Source organism: Pelobates fuscus, chromosome 1, assembly GCF_036172605.1.
Source record: "Pelobates fuscus isolate aPelFus1 chromosome 1, aPelFus1.pri, whole genome shotgun sequence".
Classification (NCBI taxonomy): domain Eukaryota; kingdom Metazoa; phylum Chordata; class Amphibia; order Anura; family Pelobatidae; genus Pelobates; species Pelobates fuscus.
In genome coordinates, this window is record NC_086317.1 from 412364685 (window position 1) to 412389262 (window position 24578).

A 24578-nucleotide genomic window follows, 5' to 3' on the forward strand; every position below is an offset into this window, starting at 1 on the left:
TAAAATATTAGGTCATCTTCTGCTAGGCGTAGTAGCACTGCAAGTATTCTGTTTTTACTAAGAGACTTCCTTCCTTCTAGTTATAAAAGTTAATATTTTAGCATAGCTTCACTTCAAGGCAATGGCAAAAAAATTAATAAAAAAAAAAAATATCTGAAAGTTGCATTTCATAAAATAATGTAAGAATAATTCCCCAATATGTATTTTGTATTCAGACTCTGGGTTTTGTATAAGTATATAACTTTAACTGTTTTTCCTACAGTTACAACTATATAAAAGGGACAATATAGTCCCCAAGACAACTAAAGTTCATTGTAGTTGTTCTGGTGAGTATAGGCAGTCCCTTCAGGCATTTTCAGGCAAACACTCTCTTTTCAGAGAAAAGGCAGTGTTTACATTAAAGCCTAGGGACACCTCCAGTGGCCACTCCTCAGACAGAGTGCAGTACTGCTGACATTTGGCCCCACCTCCTTGGTGATCTCAGCCAATCCATTGCTTTAGGTATGGGAAAGCATTGGATTGGCTGAGATCAATTCTGATGATGCCAGAGTTGACGGACCCGCATGGCTCTGGAAAAAAGGTAAGTTTTAGTCACTTAAATGGTGGTTTTAACACTACAGAGTCAGGAATACAGGTTTGTATTCCTGACCCAATAGTGCTTCTTCAATAAAGCCGTTTTTGAGACTGCCTCTGCAGTCTCACTGCTCAGTTCTCTGCCATTTAGGATTTTAAAACACCTTTGTTTCTGTCCATGCAGCCCTCCCCTGGTTGTGACTGGGACACATATGAGGTTCTACAAGGCATAGCAGTCTATTAACAGTGCAGGAAATAAGAATTTCTAAATTGAGAAAAGTACCTATCCGACACTCTTAGCCTATCAGCAGTGCTCGGTCTGAGTTTTCCAGATTAAAGCCTCGAATATAATGCAGTTCAATGGTACTCTGGCTTGTAGACTTTGCAGTTAAAACTTCATACCTTCAGATAAGATAGCACCTGGCATCTCCTCGCAGCCTTACAACTTCATTGTGATGAAGTTGTTAAGGTACCAAGAGTAGTCCTTTAACTAGGTAAACACATTTCCAGTGCTGCCTGACATATGATGAGGCTACTGAAGTCTGGAGACGTTTTGTTACATCCAAGAACAAAATAAGAGAATATAGAACATGCACTTTTGTGCACCTGTAGTTTAATGAAGACTCACCTGGGATAACCGCATTCATTTTTTTTTATTTTTTTATTTTTTTAACACTTTGTGGATATATTAAATGCTCATGGTTCTATTTCTAAACATTAATGTATTGTTACTAAACAGAAAAATATTAAACATTTTGAAAAAAACTAAAAGTAAAACAGACACACTATTTGCCCTAAAGGTACAATTGTTGGTAATTCAAACTGAAATGCAACTTTAAGGCCAATGCAGCCGAGCTGGAAGCATAAATCGACTGGGAGAATTTTTCTGGTTTGGCTACGGGACCCTTAAATCTCAAATTAACATAAATTCATACTTTGGTGAATAACCTTATGAATGTGACTTAACCCCTTAAGTACCAAACTTCTGGAATAAAAGGGAATCACGACATGTCACGTGTCCTTAAGGGGTTAAAGGGACACTATAGTCACCTGAACAACTTTAGCTTAATGAAGCAGTTTTTGTGTATAGAATATGCCCCTGCAGCCTCACTGCTCAATCCTCTGCCATTTAGGAGTTAAATCCCTTTGTTTATGAACCCTAGTCACACCTCCCTGCATGTGATTTGCACAGCCTTTCATAAACACTTCCTGTAAAGAGAGCCCTATTTAGGCATTCTTTCTTGCAAGTTCTGTTTAATTAAGATTTTCTTATCCCCTGCTATGTTAATAGCTTGCTAGACCCTGCAAGAGCCTCCTGTATGTGATTAAAGTTCAATTTAGAGATTGAGATACAATTATTTAAGGTAAATTACATCTGTTTGAAAGTGAAACCAGTTTCTTTTTCATGCAGGCTCTGTCAATCATAGCCAGGGGAGGTGTGGCTAGGGCTGCATAAACAGAAACAAAGTGATTTAACTCCTAAATGACAGTGAATTGAGCAGTGAAATTGCAGGGGAGTGATCTATACGCTAAAACTGCTTTATTTAGCTAAAGTAATTTAGGTGACTATAGTGTTCCTTTAATTTGCTCATACAATGTTTTAGTGTTAAGAATGGACATTTTACAGTCAAACTCTGGATTGTAGGTGCTGGGAAATGCTGTAATGTAAGAAAATTAGGATGGATGAACAATGAAAGGGGAAGTGATATTAATAAAATATGAGACAGTATACCTAAGCAGATATGTGAAAAAAATATTTTAATAAAAATGTAAACATTGTAAGACAGCAATATCACAATGAGGGTGCATTTATAGAAAAGAAAAATAACGTTCACACACAAATTTCATGTTGGTTGAATGTTTATTAATATTTTGTACAGCTTTCTGTTTCACATGTGTGCAATTCAGGCATGACAAAACATATGTGCTCATGTAGAATGTTTTTTATACCTAGACCAGTGCTGTCTTACTGATGCAGAATGCAGGCCTTTAAAATTCTGTAGGTCCACAGCATCAACTAGAACACTGATGCTATATAACAAGGAATGCAGACTTTTCAGGCATGCTGGGGGTCAGAAACCCACCATCTGCATTTGGAAAGCAGTGGCCTAGGCTTTTAAGATCCTTAGGTTATGGACTTGTGTAACCCTGAAGTAGCACAGGCATGCCCTTTATACACACACAATTGGTCCACTTTGTCAACTCACATTGCATTTAATGTAATATCATATTGCCCAAGGCTGTGGTCTCTGGTAGAGCGTGAAAGGATATGGAGGTTCTTTATTATTATTCCTGAAGATAATGTTATAAAGAAAAAAGGTAACTGTACATGATCCAAGCCCCCTGGAGAAATCTACTACTCTGTCATATGGGCATTTACTGCCAATAATAGGCAACATGAAAATGTAATACTAGCTCTGTGGCTTTAATTGTAAGGACAATGGTTGAATTTGTAATGACACTTTGTGATGTTCTAGTACTACAACAACGTGGTGCTATGTTCTCACTTGCTAGCATTCTGTAAAGATAAGGAAGCTATATGTGTGATAGGACAAATAAAGGCAATAAAGTCAAAAGTTGTAAATTAATTTGCTGTTCTAGGGACCTGCAGAGCATTGAATTACTGTCCTTATAAGCAGGAACAATGACACAAGGACATTAGTGCAATGGCCTAGAACTATAAAAAAGTAATGCTCATTATACAGATTAAAGTAGAGGGAGGAGCGTGGAAAGTCTTCTCAAGATGGAATGAATATATGCCGTACTTAAAATTATCCAACTATCGCAGAAGTGACCACTTTATTTGCTCTTTTGCCGACTGAAGAACCTGAAAGGGGAGAAAAACAAAACAAAACCTTAAAACGAGGAACACACAATGATGCAATAAAATACACTATAATAATATTAAGCACACACAAAATGCCCTACATGTCATTCCTAAACACCTCTGACAGGGTGTAACATTACATTAACAGGGTTATTCACTAAAGTCAGAATTTAAAGTGAATTTCAAATTCAAGGCCAGAGTGAACTAACAGCATGTCGGACTAAGAATTTTTCCAGTTTGGCTATTTTGACCTTAAACATGAAATTTACTCTCACTTCAGTAAATAAAAACATTCATTTTGAAAGAGGCACCGTAAATAGTAGTTGTCAACGAACTACTAGGTAGATCTTGTAACTTACTTGAGAAACTGTTTGTTCTGTGAGAGGAACATCATCTCCCTGGAAAAGAGAAGCATATGTTAATGTCACGAAACCTTAATCTTTACACGACTCTCCCTATTTATCCTCTTGGTCCACACCAGAGACTTCTACCATTTTTTGCTACCACCTGCTTTAACATAAAGAGAAAGCAGTTAATTCTTCCCTTCCGCTACCAACGAAACCCAGACAGCATCACTGATACCGCTACTGTGTTCCAACTTCTCATCTCTCTGCAGGTGGTTCTGTTAGAGGCTGGGCACAAATCCCTGGGAGAATGCAGCTAGCACTGTAACAGCATGTTAATGGGGGACATCAATCTGCCTGCTCAGCAGGCATTCATAGGAAACTGGGAGGAAGACCCAGGGGACATATGTTAGGAAAAGAAACACCATATGGTTTAAGGAGCTTAACCACTTCAATGCTGGGGAGTCCGTTGGGGAAAAAAAAAGTGGTTTATACACAAAGAAGTGTCAGACTAGCACAGACCCCAACACAAGTGGCTGAAACTCTTAACGTGTTTTACATTTCCCGCATAAAATGCTTTACCAGGGTCCCCTATAAAGATAAGGGAATACACCACAGTAAGCAACTGCATAAATTATTTTCAATAATAAAAAACATATCACTGCAAAATATAGATGGCTATCGGAGTGCTTATAATAGATCACATGAAGTGATTTCAAACAAAGTGCCCAGCAAGATGGCCTAGGAATCACAAGCACTGGTATTAGGGCAGACATCTGGCCTTTCCATTTTTCTTTAAATTTCAGCCACTGGAGATGTGACCGTCACACTTTAATGGGGACTTACTCAATTTCCTCTTCCATCACGTATGCTATTATCCACCATAGATATCTGGGGTCAAACTGCTATATAGTGTCTCTTGTGAACAGTGCACATGTTGCTTTATAAATAAATAATTTGTTAGTCAGTGAATTACCAGTGTACGTTTGTTAATTGGCTGCAGAGTCCATCGTGCAATCAAGACCCCTACGTGAGAAATTGATTATTTTTTAGACCAGCAATTAAAATTCAATAAGATTTATATTTATTGCTGTTAAGATCTCTAGGAAAGGTAACTGGACAATAATGTGTTACAAGCAGTCTGTGACTAAATTATTTTCGGGCAACGAGTGGCAACACCATCTCCTCACAGTACATGAGGAGTCATCTAGCGAGAATCAATCGAAATACATGGAAAAAAAATTAATCAATAAGAACATACTAATGAAGATCAAGAACCAAACATTTGCTACGTACCCTTAGGGCGACCCGGTGAACTACTTGCTGAGGATCGCTTTCCAAAATAACACTGCAATTAGAGAACAAAGAATGCTAACACTGGTACAGAGAGAGTTACAGAAAACCATTCTAGTTTCCCTTTATAGCCCTATCTCGGCTGTGCAATCTGCAGAAGCCCTATGATGGAATCACTCCTAATGATGTCATTACATGCATACATAGCAGCACTTACATCGTAATGACATTGTTAGAAGCAGTTTCATTCCCAGGCTTTCTATGGTAGTAACTGCTGTGCTATCACAATTCAAGCAAAAACAAGCACAGACGGAAAATGTACAAGTTCCAGATTAACACGTCTATTTACAATCACATGAGGCTTCATTTGGGAATCTGAAGTGCTGTGATGTTCATACTAGACTTTTAACCACTGAACTGCCATATTCAAATAGTTAGTTAATCAGAGAGAATAGAAGACAATAGTCTTTACACTACACTCTGAGACACACACACCTTTCATATTTCAGTGTAAAAAGGGATTTCAAACAGCTGACCAAGGAACAGTACATTTGCCTAATTTACAGTTTGCACACTACTGGGATATTGTTGCATTTAAAAACCAAAAACAAATGAGTGGGTGAAAAAGAACAGTTTTAGTTGTATAATATGACAAATTAAGAGTACCAGCCCCTCTACAAAAAGAATAAATAAACAAAAAGCTTTACAAAAAAAGGATAAAAAATAAGTTATACAATATATATGGACAATATTAACATGTGGACTGCCCTGGTCTGTTGTAGGTAGACCTATGGTTGCATCAGACTAAAAAAAAAACCCAAAAAGATAAAATGGGTGGGAGAAGGGGGAGAAAAAAAACCAGCAGGTGGAGCTCTATTGTGCGTTTATAAACATTACATAGAAACATAGAATGTGACGGCAGATAAGAACCATTCGGCCCATCTAGTCTGCCCAGTTTTCTAAATACTTTCATTAGTCGCTGGCATTATCTTATAGTTAGGATAACATCATACATTAGAATGTCACTTTAACAAGGTTCATATTTGAAGTTTTAAGCAACTAGTCAGACCTGAATGTTCCTTGCCACCCCAAACATGAACACCATTTTCTGTCACGTGAGAGGGTTAATTAAGGTAGCAGAGAAAGGATTTAAGAAAGGATAAGGAGTTGGAAAGTTGAGTGTGTTAGGTTAGTACATTGTGAAGATAGGGGGTCAATAATGTATGACAATTATTATTGCTATTTTGGTGCAAGTGCACTCCTAGCCCCAAAAACACAACGGGGTGCAGTAGTTATGGTGTCTAGATTGACCCTTTAGTAAACTTTTCTGGCCCCTACAGGTCAGCGGACAGGAATTTGGCAAGCCTATGAACTGGGGATGTTGTCTTGTCAATTTCTGCAGGAGAACTGAACCTGCAAATCTGTTAAACCTGGATGCATCTTCGACTGCACAATATATTGGTTGGGAGGAAAGGCTACCCAGTCATATTTCTAATGGAGAGAGGGGGGAATAAAACCCACATCAAACTGCTGATCTGCATCTTAAAAAGGTACACTCTGGCCTGATAACCTAGCAGTAAGCAGAAATCCTAGACTTGTGCCTTACAAGATGTACTAATCGCTTATAACTCTCTACCTTACTGTAGCTACACCATGTAGTCAAGAATGTCCTCAGATATTATTTTAAGTTTAAGTTTATGTATAGGAATCTTGCTAATAATGTCACTTAGATGAACCTACATTTGACTTATGTGCCTAGCCTGAATATACCAAAACATAAAATTAGTGCTGTATTCTCACAATGCCACACGTCTATTCTACTGTTAATGTTATTGTGCCTGCATTGACTGTTGTGGCATTGAAGGATCATTTGTAATTCACTATAAGCTCTGCAAAAAAAAAAAAAAAAAAGTGCACTATGGGCACAATAAAAACAATCAAAATGAAGAGATTATGGTGCCAGGAGGTCCATGGCTCACCTTAATGGGTTAAACTGTTCTCGAATGGTTTAACCCCAATGTGTGTGTTCCAGTGTCTAATCTCCATGCCTCTCTGTCCTTACATTTTCTCAAAATCAGTAAACTGGAAGGGTCTTGCCGAATCAGGCAGCAACGTTGCCGTTTGGTTGAGAGCGGTCAGTAGCTCCCTGTTCACAAAACTGGCTTGAAAAAGGGTATGCTTATTTTCTAACCAGTTTTATGAAAGTGGAGTCACTGAATGGCGCTGAGAGCATCAGCTGACCACTCTCAGCCAATCAGCTGTGCTGATGCCTTTAGGTTTTCCGATGTTTGATAGCTGTGTTTTATTAATTTTCAAAATATGGCATACAGAGGACAGTGTACAGGGTACTCAAAGAATGGTGGCATTGTTACAGAATAAACAGCATCAGTGTACAAAGGAAAATAACCAATAACAAGGCATACAAAACAAACATAATAAACAGAAACAGACTGAATTGATTGTGTATGTAGTATTTATGTTAGAAGACCTGATCAGGTGTATTACTTAGTTGGCATCTCATGTAGTACTTTGCCTTCTACTTTACTCTATTTCAAAGGCTCTCCTTTCACCACTGCATATTCCCTCCATGGCCACCATATCCATTCAAATTTCTCCCTTTGAGAGATGTTGTCTAGAGTCTAGACAGACACAACTGCTCGTATGTGTAGCTAAGGTTTATTCTCTCTAGCAGTTTTGGAAAGGATGGCACATTTTTTTTCCAATGTAAAGCTATGAGGCGACATGCTGCCAACAAGACACACGTTGCCAAAGCTCTATCAAGGAAGAGTGTGGATTTCTTGAACATTAATAATTAATAGTCAGGGTAAGCTAGCCACCTCCTTCCAGAACGTTTGTAATTTGTGGCATTTCCACCAAATATGTACCATTTTACCCTCATGCTCACCACATCCCCAGCAAGCAGGTGAGGTAGTAAATCCTACGTAAGCGGGTGGGGGTCATATACCACTGATATATTTATTCATGGTGTGCTTTGACATGATGATAGCATCAGGTTACCTCTTTCAGGGTGTTAAGTGACCTTTTCCAATCCTACTTTGAAAATGTTCCACGACGTGTTTGAAAAGCCTGTGTGAATGTTGGCAAGGCTTCTTCTAATGCTCTGTAGCATGCGGACATAGCTTTTGGCTTTAGTGGAGAGTGCCAGCATCTATCCAGCAGTAACTGAAACCTTGGTCTTAGCTGAAAGGAAGGGTTAGGGGCATGTGATCACCTGCGAGTTCAGGACACTTAAATTGCATTTAAGGGAATATGTAACTTGGTGGCAGCGTATAGGTCTCTTGCAAGGAAGGGAATGGTTATACTCACCGTAATTGTGATACATTGGGCTATCCCCATTTCTACCCAATTCTTTATGGACAACCACAGGTGTTTGCTAGGGCTAAAATAATAGAATTCGGTAGAAAGTGCTTGCATTTTGTCATCCCACTGTACAGACATGAAGAATAAAATGCTCTTTATTCCCCCACTCATTTTTCTTCCTTTAAGAAGATTCATTAATGGACAAGTTTACAATATTTTTGTAGAGAATGAAAACTACAACTGCCCTGAGCCCTGAAATTAAATAAAATAATAAAAAAAAAATACTCTTACACCCTAGTTTTTAGGTTTTAAAGAAACCAAAAAGTCCCCTATTGGCAATGTTTACGTTTCATTTATTTACCCGCCATCGATTATCTCATCAACTGCCAGGAACAGTCCTTCCATGTTTTCAAGCAGAGTTCGCTTTTCCACATTTTTTCTATAAAGTGAGAAAACGGTCAGTCATAATGTGCAAGTTATTAGATTGAATTATAGACTCATTACTGCACTATGCCCAAGATTCCACTCCAGAAAAGTCAAGACTCTTTTAAATAACTTTGTTACTCTTACAGGAATACACCACAGGATATTATTTATAGAATTATTAGATCACGCAGCAACATATTTTGCCGTTTCCATAAATATATCTCTATCAGAAACCCACAAACCACAGCGCTGCTTTAAAGGGGGATGGGGTTTATTTCATAAAATGTGATCAAAGACGTACCGGAGCATTTGACTTAGTGAGTCAAAAAGACAATTGAGAACTGCCATCAACATGAGCTATATAGAGACAAAAAGATGAACAGATTAAGTTATTCAATGAAAAATTACAAGCACCAACAGATGTAGTCTCAAATAAAACAAGGCAGGTAAGCAATTGGCAATTGATCAGCATAATTGGAAGTAGTGAACAGTGAGGTAGCATTTCAAATTACATTACATACTGGCTGGCTAATGAATACTAGAGCTTAGAAAGTAGACTTGAAGCACTAAAAATGCCTTATTTTTTATCTAATGGTTATTTCAGTTGGTCTTTAAAACGTGAATAAAGCAAGAGAGATAAATTGATGGAAAAAACATTTAACAGTGTCTGGAACTGCAATTACTGAAAGAAAAATAAAGATATTCCTGATACTTTACTGGACATTTACACCACTGAAGAAGAAGAAAAAAAAATGGATCAAATAGAACGCATTAGATGCTCCGTTTTATTTTAAAATTACATAATTTTCCAAATTACAGCATAATCCAGGGAAAATGTTGTAAAGGAGAAATAGAAACGCTGTTTACATTTATCATTTTCTCTGTATGATTTCTCTATGTTGACTGTCAGGTGCAAAGGGAAGGTAACGAACATGGAGGTGCCCATTTGCAGCATAAAGAGGTGTGGATTTTTAAATTAGAATTTTTTTTTTTTTTTTAAATCTTACATATTTATTAAATACAGGGATAAGTAAACACAACAGTAAAAGTCCCGGGAATTGAAAGTTGCCCTTTAACCCCTTAAGGACCAAACTTCTGGAATAAAAGGGAATCATGACGTCATGTGTCCTTAAGGGGCTTAAGTGGTCTACATTTCTGTAATTGAGATTTTTTTTTCCCTCAACATAATAAGGAGTGCCTTCTTTTTCTTACAGTTTAGAAGTGTCTGGAATACTAAATTTTCCATAGTAACATTTTTGCAATATTTATCTTATGTTAACTGTATAAGATTTGAAATATGCTGGTGTAAAAGCAGCCAACAACACACAGAATTCCCCATTGAGGTGAAAACATACGAGTCACAGAACGACTTCCAGGTTGTCTATTAGGAAGTCGAACCCGCTCAATCTACTAGCGAGTGACTAACACCAATTACAGAGGTATGAGTTCCATTTACATCAATAATTACCCTAAGCCTGCATATAAACAGTTTAAATCCAAAATGCAAACCAACTGTTGCCCTAACCCAAGCAGACAAATGTCCACAAAAAATCATTAACTCCCTTTTCCCTCATTGATTAGTCTTCAGGAATTTAAACAGCAAAACGAACATATTGTCCAACACTGCAGCTGCCCTTACATTTTAACCCCTTCAGGACGGAGTCAATAGTACACGTTCTGATCAAAACAAAACGTAAACAAAAACTGGAATTTGCGCTATATGTCTGTTCACCCGTAGTTCCCCTCTTTCATATTAAATGCACCCACACTTATTATATATCATTTTGTTCAGGAGAAACAGGGCTTTCATTTCATATAAAATATTTGTATTTGAAACAATTTATTATGAATAAAATTAAAAAAAACTGTGAGAAATTTGATTTTTTTTTTAAAATTTGTAGTTCCGCCTCACATTTTAGCTGTAAATGTCATAATACTGTTAGGTTTTACGGCAACAAAATGCACATATTTGTAATCAGCGATGTCTCACGAGTACAACAGTACCCCCCATTAACAGGTTTTATGGTGTTTTGGAAAGTTACAGGGTCAAATATAGAACGTTCCATTTTCAAATTGAAATTTGCCAGATTAGTAATGTTACCTTTGAGACGGTGTGGTAGCCCAGGAATGAGAATTACCCCCATAATGGCATACCATTTGAAAAAGTAGACAACCCAAGGTATTGAACGTGGGGTATGTTTAGTTTTTTTTAGTAGCCACTTAGTCACAAACACTGGCCAAAGTTAGCGTTCATATTTGTTTTTGTGTGAAAAAAGCAAAAAACTAATATTTGGCCAGTGTTTGTGACTAAGTGGCTACTAAAAATGACTGGACATACCCCATTTGCAATACCTTGGGTTGTCTACTTTTGCAAATGGTATGCCATCATGGGGGTAATTCTTATTCCTGGGCTACCATACGGTCTCAAAGGCAACATAACTAATCTGGCAAATTTCAATGTCAAAAAAATGAAATGCAAGCCTTATATGTGACTCTCTAACTTTCCAAAACACCATAAAACCTGTACATGTGGGGTACTGTTATTCTCGGGAGATTTCACTAAACACAAATATTAGTGTTTTAAAACAGTAAAACATATTACAACAATAATATAGTCCATAAAAGTGCCGTTTGTTTGTAAAAAATGCAAAAAACTTCACTTTTACTTAAAATATCATCGTTGTAATACAATTTACCAGTTTTAAACACTAATATTTGAGTTCAGCGAAGTCTCCCGAGTAAAACAGTACCCCCTATGTACAGGTTTTATGGTGTCTTGGAGAGTTACAGGGTCTAATATAGTGCATGCGAATTAAATTCTCTGCACTTTCTCCCTGTGTTGTCAGGCATGTCAATCAAATTTTAATTAATCAAATGACATAATTATGTTAAAAAATTACTTAAATATACACGTAGAATTTTAATATATATGCATTTATAGGTATATAAATTCTGCGTGTATACTAATGTAATCTTTTATGTAATTATATGTATTTATCTCTCTATATATATTTGCGGTTATTTGTATTTTATATATAGATAGATATATATAGAATGTCATTCTAAGTGTATTCTGTTTCCAATATATATATATTAATAACAAAATACAGTTAGAATGAAATTACATATGAATATATAATTTATTTTATATTTTGTTTCAATATTTTATTTATTTATTTAATTATTTTATTTATTTATTATTGTAATTATGCGTATATATATATAATATATATATGTAGATCTATTATATATATAATATATATACATATTATATATATGTAACGTCATTCTAAGTGTATTTTAATATTAATATATATACTAATATTAATATTAAAATACATTACGTATGACGTTACATATATATAATATGTATATATATTATATATATAATATATATACATATTATATATATATAAAAAGCCATTTAATTTATTTTATAACATTTTTATATTTATTTTTTTACACTACCTACCAGCAGGGGGACTGTCTAATATTTTAAACAGTCCCCCTGCTGGCAGATCCATAGCCAGCTATAGGGGGCCATGTGATCGCTCTTTGAGAGCGATCACATGGCCCCCGGGGGCCTCATTTGCCGGAGGGGGGCTGCCTGGGCTCTCAGACAGCCCCCCAGAAGAGGATCGCGGCGGAGGTGAGTACACCTCTGCTCCTGGGGCTGCAAGCCGTTACGGCGTTCTATGCCGCCGCAACGGCTTTAAAGCCCATTAAAGCCGCGACGGCATAGAACGCCGTAACGGCGTTAAGGGGTTAAAGGAGTTTGAGAAAAAACAAACAAAAAAAACCAAAACACAAAAAACACAAGGCAAGTGATTAAGCACATTAGAATCCGATTATTAGAAATCATTTTAGCTATGAGGATGTTGAACAAACAAGGACTGTAAATTGCATGCATTTAGCAAAATATATTCTTAGGTAGAACTGGACTACAATTTTTTTTATGTTTTGACAACAAACAGGATGATTCCAGGCAATAAATTTGTATTCATTAGTGAGTTACATGTTATAGGTGTGCTCGGAAGGAAATAGCTGTTGTCTAACTGTTTAAGCAAAACGATGATAGATACCTCATTCTCATGCGAGCTTCCAATGACATAGAAGTATAGATCAATGGAACTCTTGTAGACCACCGTTAGTCCCTCAAGTAGAGCAATCTCACCTGTGTGGGAGAAAAACAGGAAATTAGAACAAAAGTGTACATTTACAATATTTAAAATAATAATGCATATTTAAAAAAAAAAATAATAATAATTTTGCATCTTTGTTTAACCCCTTAGCAACAGGCCTTTTTTGCACTTTTGTTATAGGTTTCTTTTGCATATAATAGTAATAATAAAAGTACAAAACACACGCAAAAAAAAAACCAAAAAAAAAACCCACAACCAAACCTCAAAATAGATTAACTTAGTCCTGATTGTGAAAATACCTCAAAATGTCAAGAATTCATATTGGGTAGTTATCATACAAATATTGCAAGGAGTGAAATATGTTTTTTTAAGTAAAAACTTGGTATACTGATACAAATGTATGTGTTTGTATTCTCACAATATCTGCCAAATGTGCTTATTATATAATTTAGGACATTTAAATTTTTCAGACTTTCAGTTTTCATTGAACAAAATGGAAGTCCTTTACTGCACTATACCCCAATCCTGGAATACCATTAGCAAAAGAAGACAACCTGAACAATATAATATGGGGTATTTTAAAAGCCTTTTCACTCTGCAATTTAGTGGTAATTTTTTTTTGTTAAAATTTCACATACATATTGAATTTCAATGGTGAATTTCAAAGGCCTTGTGTGGATAGAACTACTTAAAAAACCCATAGAATTGTGTTCTGCTGTTATCTCCAGTATACACCATTTACACACACGTATACCGTTACCATATTTTTAGGGTACATACAGGAATCACATTGTAGATCATTCTGGCATACCACTTTTCTGGCTTCCTGGAGAAGTTGTTTGTTAAACTCATGATTAAAGTTGGATAGGATTTAAATCTAGCGAACGCTTACAGATAGCAAGGCTATCAATTTATCTGGTGCAAGATCTGCAAAACTATTACTGGATATACATAATCATCTCTCACATTCCACAAACAATTCTGTCAATAGGCCTCCAGTCTCCGTGGCACTATGCCTTGCCAGACTAGTGCCTATCACAAAGAGGTTACAGGAACACTCCAGTGTTGTAAATAAAAACAATATTTACACTTGTGTATTATTGAAACCCCTGGCCCCTCTTGGCCTCCTCTCTTCCTGTTAAATACCTAGCCTGTGTGTAAAACAGCATTGAGGAGATCCCTCACTGCAGGTTTTCTTGCCGGGAGATATTCAGTACTGATCTACTAGCAAATTCAGTGCATCTCACTGATAAGCAATGTGACACCGGATGCAGTCAATGCTTGTTGTAGAGAAGAAATGGATCCAATCCTTCTCTATCAGAAGCATTAACATATGCTTTGTGATCAGGTGCAGTGCAATCTGGAAAAACACTTCAAGTTTTCTGAAAGCTGGGAGGATGCACCTTAGTACCTTTATAGGAGAGCCAGTTTTTATTAAAATCAGAACTTTAAATATATTTTTTTTATTTTTATAAAGTGTGGAAGAGGGGATGCTCCGTAAAACTCTGAAGTACTTAAATCAGCTATAGTTTCAAATGATAAGGATTTGGTTATAAAATATGACCATACATTGCACAAGTCTATCACTTGCAGCAAAGCCCCCCATTTTTGGGATCACAAGCTCTGCGACACAAAGTCACCGATTAATCACACTTTAACATCTAAAATAGAATTACATAGATCTATAACTATGTATACTTCTGTATTCCATGTAAGATTACCACCTCGTTATATTTCCTTATTACTCAACACTTTTTGGTTCTTCCACTTTATACCTATATGTATGAGGAAAGTTAAAGCCACAGATACACAAGTAACATTTATTGTAACATATGGAATCCAATACTTACTGTCCGTCCGATGGGTTTTATTAAATATATTCTTCTCAAACGCCTTCTGCTCTTTCACAGTTGGATATGTCTCATCATAGTACTGTGGAGAAAATGAAAGTTTCATTAGCACGTTGAAATTAAGTTATCCAGGGATATATAGATTTTTCATTTTAAATACTGCAGATATATGTCTCCCACCGTCCCCCAAAAATATTTACGTTATGATAAAAAATGCATGACCAATGTTTAACCAAAACCAAGACCAAAAACAGTATTTTGATAAAAGTGGCAACTCCCACCTCAACTTCCAGACCAGAACTGGATCCATGCTTACAAGACACAAAAGGCTGAAACTGAGGAAGGTGACTATGCTCCTTCAACTAAAGCAGAAATACAGGCACTGAGTAAGATATCAAAGCTATGTTCCAGGCAGATATGGCACTTGTGAGAGAGAGGAGGTTATCATGCTCACCAGTCGGGTTGAGGCAGTGGAAGGAGACATGAGAAGCACTAAACTGGCACAATTGGCTACGGATACTGCCCTGAATTCGCTACAGAAGAGATGCATAGACCTGATGGTGCAACTAGCCAGCATGGAAGACAGCGCTAAGGCGTGAAATGTGAGGATCCGCCGAGTCCTGGAATTCATCTCTAACGCTGAACTGCCACCCTTTTACCGCCGAAACAGGCTAAACCGCTGGTGGTGGATGCCTGCTTCTGTCTCCCAAAGGCGGTCAACGCACCCCAAGACGCATCTACCGACATCCTCCTTAAGTTTCTGCGGGACTCTGACAGAGTGGCCCTCCTGGGCGCATCTAGAGGCTCTCCCACGGTACCGGACAAGGCTGGCAAAACATTGACACATCTCTCGAAGGTACCCGCCTTCATCCAATCCCTAGGCCTACCAGCAGAGGCGGCCCTGAAGGAAGCAGGTCCATCTTGGACTGTAGTGGGAATTACCCCCCTTTGTGCACGGGGAGCTGCTCCGGAGACGATCCATTATCCTACCGGATACCCACAGGGGCTGATATATGCGTCTCAAATTTTTATTAGTTCTTTAACCCCTTAAGGACCAAACTTCTGGAATAAAAGGGGATCATGACGTGTCACACATGTCATGTGTCCTTAAGGGGTTAATGTTTAACTTTTTTTTTTTTTTTTTACAGATTTCCTTACTCCACACTCTGGCTCTGTAAGCGATTGGCATGCACCTTGGAATAGCTCATACTACCCACACATTACCTCTAAACGTGCAATGTTGCCCTTATGCCAACCATGTCACTAGTTGAGCTTAACTACACATTCAGCTTAGGACTCAGGCATTATTTCTCTTTCCAGGCTGGAGTTGACTAAAGCTTTAAGCTCCGAGAAAGTTGTGCCACTGCAAAATACACAACTGTGCCATATGTCAAACCTTTAGTTACACCACTACTTTATCAAGCTTGCAGGCACATAATGCTTATCACCAGCAGCCCTAGTCCAATGCTCTATTTTTTACTGCTTAGGCACCCAGAGTTTCACAGTTACTATACGTGCAAGATAATGCATCTTTGACGTAAAAACCCAAGGGCAGAGTACACAATATTTGATAGAGTCCTAACCTCAACATCTGAGGAAAGGGATTTAGGGGTGATTATTTCTGATGACTTAAAGGTAGGCAGACAATGTAAAAGAGCAGCATGAAATGCTAGCAGAATGCTTGGTTGTATAGGGAGAGGTATTAGCAGTAGAAAGAGGGAAGTGCTCATGCCATTGTACAGAACACTGGTGAGACCTCACTTGGAGTATTGTACGCAGTACTGGAGACCGTATCTCCAGAAGGAGAGAGTTCAGAGAAGGGCTACTAAACTGGTTCATGGATTGCAGGATAAAACTTACCAGGAAAGGTTAAAGTATCTTAACATGTATAGCTTGGAGGAAAGACGAGACAGGGGGGATATGATAGAAACATTTAAATACATAAAGGGAATCAACACAGTAAAGAGGAGACTATATTTAAAAGAAGAAAAACTACGACAACAAGAGGACAGTCTTAAATTAGAGGGACAAAGGTCTAAAAATAATATCAGGAAGTATTACTTTACTGAGAGGGTAGTGGATGCATGGAATAGCCTTCCAGCTGAAGTGGTAGAGGTTAACACAGTAAAGGAGTTTAAGCATGCGTGGGATAGGCATAAGGCTATCCTAACTAGAAGATAAGGCCAGGGACTTATGAAAGTATTTAGAAAATTGGGCAGACTAGATGGGCCGAATGGTTCTTATCTGCCGTCACATTCTATGTTTCTATACACAAAAAAACAATAGGGATGTCTTTGCACCTGTGTTAATGTTGCAATACTTATATATGAAGCTATATGCTCACTTAATGCATGTGATGTAATGTGCTTTTCAAGCCGAACCGCAAAAATAAAGAATACAAAAATAAATAAATAAAAGCTGAAACTGTACAGTACATGGGTGGTTTCTGATCACTTGTCCTTTTGGATCATAACCCATGCTTTGGTAATAAATAAATAAATCCCCCCACTCCAAAAAAACACCCTTTAAAACCTGTGTACCTGCAGAAATGCATGGTGATTCTAAAACACAATGCCTGTCTGGGCCCATTTGCATGTCAAGATGGGAATTCTGGTATAGTTGTGGAAACATGATCTCTCAAAACACACAAAATGTTTTACATTGCAGGGTTAAGGGGACAGGAACACTGCACCCAGACCACTTCAACTAGAGGAAGTGATCTGGGTGTTTATTGTGTCACTTTAAACTGAATGAAATCAAAGGCTTTTAAATCCATTTTAAGAAGAGAGGTTTGAATTTGGTCCAAATGCGCAATACTTGGGACTACATTCCACCATAAAATGTGCTGGCAGGCTCCACTCCCCCTGGCAGAGAAGGCTTCACAGCATGCACTTACCAACGCATGCAGTTTACCCTAGTCTGCTCCCCTGCAGATAACATAAAACAATAATAGGAGTAAATGCTCATTAGTACCTCAGGAATATCTCTATTTTATATTCTAAGGAGAAGAAGTTAGGGTGCAACTAACCTATTAGGAATTTAGATTTTGAGGGATTTGAAGCTTCCTGTGATGGAGATCAGAAAAAAAATCCTTTCTGTAGTACTATGCTAACCAATTGTAAAATGTGGGTTGTTGTATTAAAATACTTTTAATAACAGTATCCATCAGTCTTGAACGGGTCTACATTTCTGGTTTTAAAATTTCACTTTTTTGTTTTTAAGGAAAAATTTTAGTTTTGGGAAAAAAAACAAAAAACACAACACACCTCTTAAGTGCTTGTCTTATTGCAAATGTAATACAGATAGTTCCATTATCTTTATTGCATTATTCCAAACACAAACTAACATTGCACTTAATTGCTTCCTAATGATCAGTACCAGTCCCCAAGTACCCCAAACTCCATTAAGGAAGGAAAAGAAAATATTTTACCTTGGCAAGTAGTCTCTCTCCATCATTGTCCAAGATCAAAACAGCTTTCACTGTATACAGCGACGGATCCTACCAGGAAAAACAAACTGTAAGTCTCAACTCCTGAAAGTAGCTTTTACAACACCAGTAAGTTGGTGGAGAGGAAGATAAATCTGAGGTGAGATGAAATGTGGAGAATTCGCATAAACCAATAAAAGATCAGTATTACGGCAATAGTGTATTATGTGACGCATTTACACACAGAAGTATTGAACATAAGGCTACATGAGATGCATCAAATTGTTGGAATGGTGAATTCTTTTATCCCTTTCCTGGCGAGACAGCTTACTCTTCTTCCAAGCCTTTATTCAGTCGGTCTATTAAAGCCCCCGAGACAAAGTTCTGTGATGCACTGACTTCCACATACTCACAGCCTGAGTGTATAACAGAACTTCACCACAAATGCTAACGGTCTGCAGCTCTCATCGATCCGGTGTCCATCTAATTACAGCATAATGAATCAGGCACCCTTACCATTACAAGTTACATTTTGTAACAAACATGTGGAGATATATATATATACACATACACACACACACACATACATATATATATACACATATATACACATACATACATATATATGCAACTGAAAGCTAACCAATTGAAAAGACCATCCTAGATAGCTCAAATTATGGCCAAAGTAGCTAAACTTGAAGCAGATCTGACTTGGGTGATTTTTTCCAATTTAATTATTTTGGACTTAAATTTGAAATAGGTTCCTAACAATTGTCAATTTAGTGACTAATCCGGTTTCTGTACTAGCTTAGTTCTATCTACAAAGTGTACACAGAGAGGATGGTTTTGCCAGCCATGTTCCAACAGGCTAACTGCAGGAGGTGATGCTTTCTAAGATACTTTACTTTATCAGTGTTCTCTGTGAATGCTACCTGAAGCAGTTAAATATAACAGAATATATTATTATTATTTATATAGCGCCAACAAATTCCGTAGCGCTGTACAATGGGATTTGCTCCTAGTGTTTAATTTACATATTTATTTATTGTTAATGCATTGCTAAACACAAATGCACACACCAGTCAAGCCATAAGACTTGCTTTTCTCACAGAAATCTCACTTTAACAGTGCTCTCACTACTGCAAGGGATTCTGGTAGGTGTATACAACAAATTAGCTCAACAAAGTTTTGCCTCATAATTCCACTTTATACATTGATTCCTTGGACACATCATGAATAAAAAAATAAAAAAAAAAGCTGATTTGTTTCTGCTAAACAAAAACCCTCTTTAAAAGTTTTTCAACCTTCTTTTCGATTAAGCAGAAATAAATTTGAGAAAGTTAGAAGAAAAAACAAACAATTTGGTAACAGTGAGTGATTACAGGTAACCAGAAAAATTAGACAGTGCTTTACAAGCAATATATACATCACCACTACAATTTATTTAACCCCTTAACACCATCCTACATAAAAGTGTGCTTTAAAGCGTGTATGGCGGCATAGAACAACCTGCATATTTGGTGTGAGCAGTGTTAAATTCCCAGTTTTTCTGATGAACTCTTTAAAGGATCACTATAGGGTCAGGAACACAAACATGTATTCCTGACCCTATAGTGTTAAAACCAACATCTAGCCCCCCTTGGCCCCTCATGCCTCCATAAATATAGCAACATCTTACTGTATTCAAGCCTGAAGCTGTAAATCTGCATGCTGTTTGCCTCAGAAAAACAAGCAGTCTGCTGACATCATCAGAAGTGGTTGCCTGATCCAATGCTTCCCCATAGGATTGGCGGAGACTGACAAAGAGGCAGATCAGGGGCAGAGCAAGCACAATTCAAACACAGCCCTGGCCAATCAGCATCTCCTCATAGAGATGAATTGAATCAATGAATCTCTATGAGGAAAAGTTCAGTGTCTGCATGCAGAGGGAGGAGACACTGAATGTTTGGATGCATTTTAGGCAGCCATGACCCAGGAAGGAAAGCTAACAGCCATCTGAGGAGTGGCCAGTGAAGTTATCACTAGGCTGTAATGTAAACACTGCATTTTCTCTGAAAAGACAGTGTTTACAGCAAAAAGCCTGAAGGTAATGATTCTACTCACCAGAACAAATTCAATAAGCTGTAGTTGTTCTGGTGACTATAGTGTCCCTTTAAATATTCCTTTAAATGCCTTTAACTAGATCATGGTGTGAGCAAGGTTAAATCACTGCCAATACCAGGATACCCAGTTATCAATAGATACATTGGTGTTCCCCTCTGTTATCTTGGGCTATTGTAGTGGCACCAAATAGGCTGCATTTACTGCTGAAAGTCAGCACTGCATGTAGCCCTTTAAATCCATAAAGAACACTACAGCTGAGCAATCAAACTTGGCTACAGTAATTCTCTCACTGGATCAAGTGATTAGGAGATCCCCAGGGTCTGACTAGACACTGAAGTGTCTTTCTCCGTGCTCCAATTGCATTCTGAATAGTGCTTGGCTTTGTCAGTTGCCCAGCACTTATCTCAATGCATTGGACATACTATATTCAAAAAGATAAGATCGGAAGCGATCATACTAAAAACAGCCAGTAGATGGCAGCAACATATCACTCTGTTTTTATTCAGATTTCCCTTTGCTTTTATCAGTACCGTACTGATATTTAGCAGATGGAAAACTTTGTTATTAGGATTAAATTGTGGATTAAGATTAGGTTAAGTATTATGTTTATATTTACAATGTGTTTAGAATTAGGTTTCAGATTAGGGTTTGTATTACGACCAGCAAGGAAATTCTTCTATTTATGGGATTAGGATTGAGATTAGGATTACAGTTGTTATTATTAGGGTTAGGTATATAAATAATCCCCTGGCTGTGACCGAGTCTGCATGAGTCTGCATGAACAAATGGTTGCACTTTTAATGAGATGTCATTTACTTTAAAAGTTTTTAGCTCTCTCTCTGTAAATGTAACATTAATTACATACAGGATGCCCTTGCAGGGTCTAGCAAGCTATTAACATAGTAGGGGATAAGAAATTGTTAACAAGTGTAAACATTAGACAACTCTTTAGAGGAAGCATGTAGGAAGGCTGTGTAAATCACATGTCGATGTGACTAGGGCTGCATTAACAAAGTGATTTAACTTCAGTGAGACTGCAGGGACATATAGACTAAAACAGTTTCATTAAGCTAAAGTGGTATTGGTGACTATAGTGTCCCTTTAAGTAAATAGCCTGTGCCATCTACTTTATATAAATACATACTTGTGTGTAGCAATTGTATTTTCTGTGAGGGATATTAAATTTACAAGGCAAATATATCAAATAACCACACTGAAATTTTATTTTACTTCTTGTACGTGACCTACCAAAATAAACAGAAATCCTAAATAAGGACAAATAAATGACTACTTTTCATAATTTGCACTAAATCATACACATTATTATAGCCAAAAATTTTAAAAAAATTAAATTAAAATAAAAAAACTCATTTTTTATTTTTTGTATAAATAAAGCCCTTCTGTCCTTTAACAAATTATATATAATTGGGAGCACTTGAAGATAATTCATGGTTTTGTTTTGGTTCAGAATGTGGACAATTACCTCTGTCTTAACCCCTCAAGGACCAAACCTCTGGAATAAAAGGGAATCATGACATGTCACGTGTCCTTAAGGGGTTAAACATACACTATTTACCAACGAGAGAATTGTTGGGAATTCAAAGTAAATTTCAAATGTAAGGCCAAAGAAGTAGCCCAACTGGTAGCGGAATTAGATCATTTCTACAGCCTTGCTCCTTTGGCCTGCAATGTTAAATTCACAGTGAATTCTCCAATTAGTGAATAACCATTAAGTCACAATAATCAAATTACTTTATATACCAAACACAGTTTGTCAAATTTTATAAAATATATTATTGCTGTAGCAAGTGTTATGCAGTTGTAATTGTGACGAGATCTGTACATATTAGCTGTTCCCTTTTAGGCATGTTAATTTAAAGTGGCTCTGTCACTTCCTGGATTGGTTGCATAATTTTTAAAGACGCCAGATGGTGACCCAGGGGTGCAGAAAAAAAAGGTACTCCTTACTTAGCATAAACTGTCCCTCACAGCCAGCTACTGCCATCTTCTTCTGCAGGTCCTCTTCAGCTCGGCGATTTATCTGCCACAAGCTTATGTTAGTCCTAAATTCTTGTGCATTCGAGAATGTACAACACAGATATCAACAGAGGATCCCATGAAGGAAAGTGTAGGAAATGAAGCATGGACATCTTTATGATCTGGCTTGGTTCCTTGCCACTCAAAGCATAGTTAGGGAGCATGTGGCCTGTGTCAGATAAAAGCACAAACCAAGCACTTTCTCACAGCAATAACTGACAGTTCAGGGGAGGTTTTAATCTCACCCCAAGCAGCCCATATGCACAGGAGTGACAACTGTAGAGACAACTAATTTCTAAATAGACGTTGTGACCTTGCACCTTGCCATTTCAACTCTTGTTTTAGATGCAAAGCAGGAATTCTAGTTAAGAATGCAAGAGAAAACCTCCATTGTAATAATTAGGACTCTATTGAACGAGTGCCACCAAAGCATTTTAACAAGCAGAGCTGCATCACTTTTCTCACGATACTAGTGGGCTTTAGTAAACAGAAAACATCTCATTACAAAAAAAAAATCCCAGCTCTTCATTCATTATTATGCAAGAACACTGCACGATTTATTCTACTCCCGAGATGGAAGATGAATGATACAGGATTTGAGAGTTTTCCTGCTGCAAGGTGCTGAGTGAGTACCGTAGTTAATTGTTGTACGAGCATTATTTACTAGCGGTAAAATTACCTCTCAAAAGACAGATGTAAATAAATACTGACCCAAGCATTAAAAAGCTGGACAGGATGAGGCACTGTTATATGAACTATAGCTGATTATACCTGGAACTTCATATCATTCAATTACAAAGATTAATTTACAGCGCACCTATCACAAAGGGTTACTACAGACAGTGATTAATTAAAAAATATAGCAGCCGTAAACTGTGGCTTTAGTCTCAGGACATTGCCCACCCCCTCCCCAGTAGCAGGTGTATACTACATGATCAAAGGTGGACTAATTAGTACCCACTTATGCGAGACTGAAACAGTCATGTGACTTAAAACTATGACCATTATAGCCCGCTGTAGTGGTTATGACACTAAGAGTACTATGGCGCCATTCCACAGTAATGGGGCAGACCATTTTCCAACAGTCTGCCTCTTACCTAGGTCAGCCGGGACCAGGGCCTCCCACACCGTATAGTCCAATTCCAGATCAACTTAAAGGTACGCTATAAGCAGCAAAACAACATAAGCTTAATGAAGTGGTTTTGGTGTATAGATTATGCCCCCTGAAGCAGCACTGCTCAATTACCTTGCCTATGCATCCCTAGCCACACCTCCATTGCATGTTACCTACACATTTACTGTAAAGAAAGATCTAATCTTTAAAGGGACTCTCCAGTCAGACGATTTTACTTACCTGGTTCCAGCGCCGGGAGCCTCGTGAAGCCGCGCCCCCTATTTCGTTAAAATAGGCGGGCGCGAGCAGGGAGCAATACGATGCTTCCATTTGGAAGCGTCATTGCTCCCTTGTGCGCATGCGCGGCTTTGCTGCACATACTTCATAGGGCGGCATTCATGCCGCCCTATTAAGTCCTGAGCGCACTACCACACATGCGCGCGGCCGCAAGCTGACTGACAGCTCAGCTCGCGGTCTTTGCCTGCCCCCTCTCCTCTGCTGACAGGCGGAGAGAGAAGGCGCGCACACAGTGCCTTCTCTCTCCTGCACAAGGCCTTTTTAGGGCCCTACATGATAGGAAGTCCCTCTGGTGGCCGTCTGAGTGATGGCCACTGGAGGTATTCCTATCAATCAATGTAAACACTGTATTTTCTCTGAAAATACAGTGTTTACATTAGATTGCCTGCAGGGAGCTATAGATCTCACCTGAACAAATACAATAAGCTGTAGTTGATCAGGTGACTATAGTGTCCCTTTAAAACATTGCACAGTCGGTTTAATTCAGACTTTCTTTCATTCTCTTAATAGAAAACCTGTAGGAGCATCCTGTGTGTGTGATTAAGATCCAATTGACAGAGCAGGAAATAAATACTTCTAAAATAAACATAGTGACCGTGCTATCACATCTGATGAAACCATTTATCATCATCATGTTGGCTGTGTGAGTCACAGCCAGGGCTGCATAGACAAAGTGATTTAACTTCTAAATGGTAGAGAAATGAGCAGTAGCATAATCTTTACACTAAAACTGCAGCATGACAACTGTAGTTTAAAGTAAAGAGACTTAGTTTAATGAAGCAGTTTGGATGTATAGATCAAGTCCATACAGTCTAACAGTTCAA

General features: G+C 37.7%; 1 protein-coding gene across 2 annotated transcripts in view; it reads right to left on the reverse strand.

Annotated features, from left to right (window-relative positions):
• COPZ1 (COPI coat complex subunit zeta 1) overlaps positions 1-24578 on the reverse strand; it is a 278926-nt gene that overhangs the window by 248771 nt on the left and 5577 nt on the right. The window contains exons 2-9 of one of the 2 annotated variants that reach the window (XR_010084106.1): positions 18207-18275; positions 14777-14858; positions 12867-12958; positions 9086-9141; positions 8720-8797; positions 5041-5092; positions 3760-3798; positions 3279-3400 (exon numbers count right to left, since the gene is read on the reverse strand). Coding sequence is in view for 1 of the 2 variants with exons in the window: in XM_063428429.1 (XP_063284499.1) it covers positions 3353-3400; positions 3760-3798; positions 5041-5092; positions 8720-8797; positions 9086-9141; positions 12867-12958; positions 14777-14858; positions 18207-18275 (516 nt within the window). In the remaining variant the exon portion in view is untranslated. Of the gene's footprint in view, positions 1-2415; positions 3401-3759; positions 3799-5040; positions 5093-8719; positions 8798-9085; positions 9142-12866; positions 12959-14776; positions 14859-18206; positions 18276-24578 lie in introns of those variants that run through there. The other variant, XM_063428429.1, reaches the window with a different exon arrangement.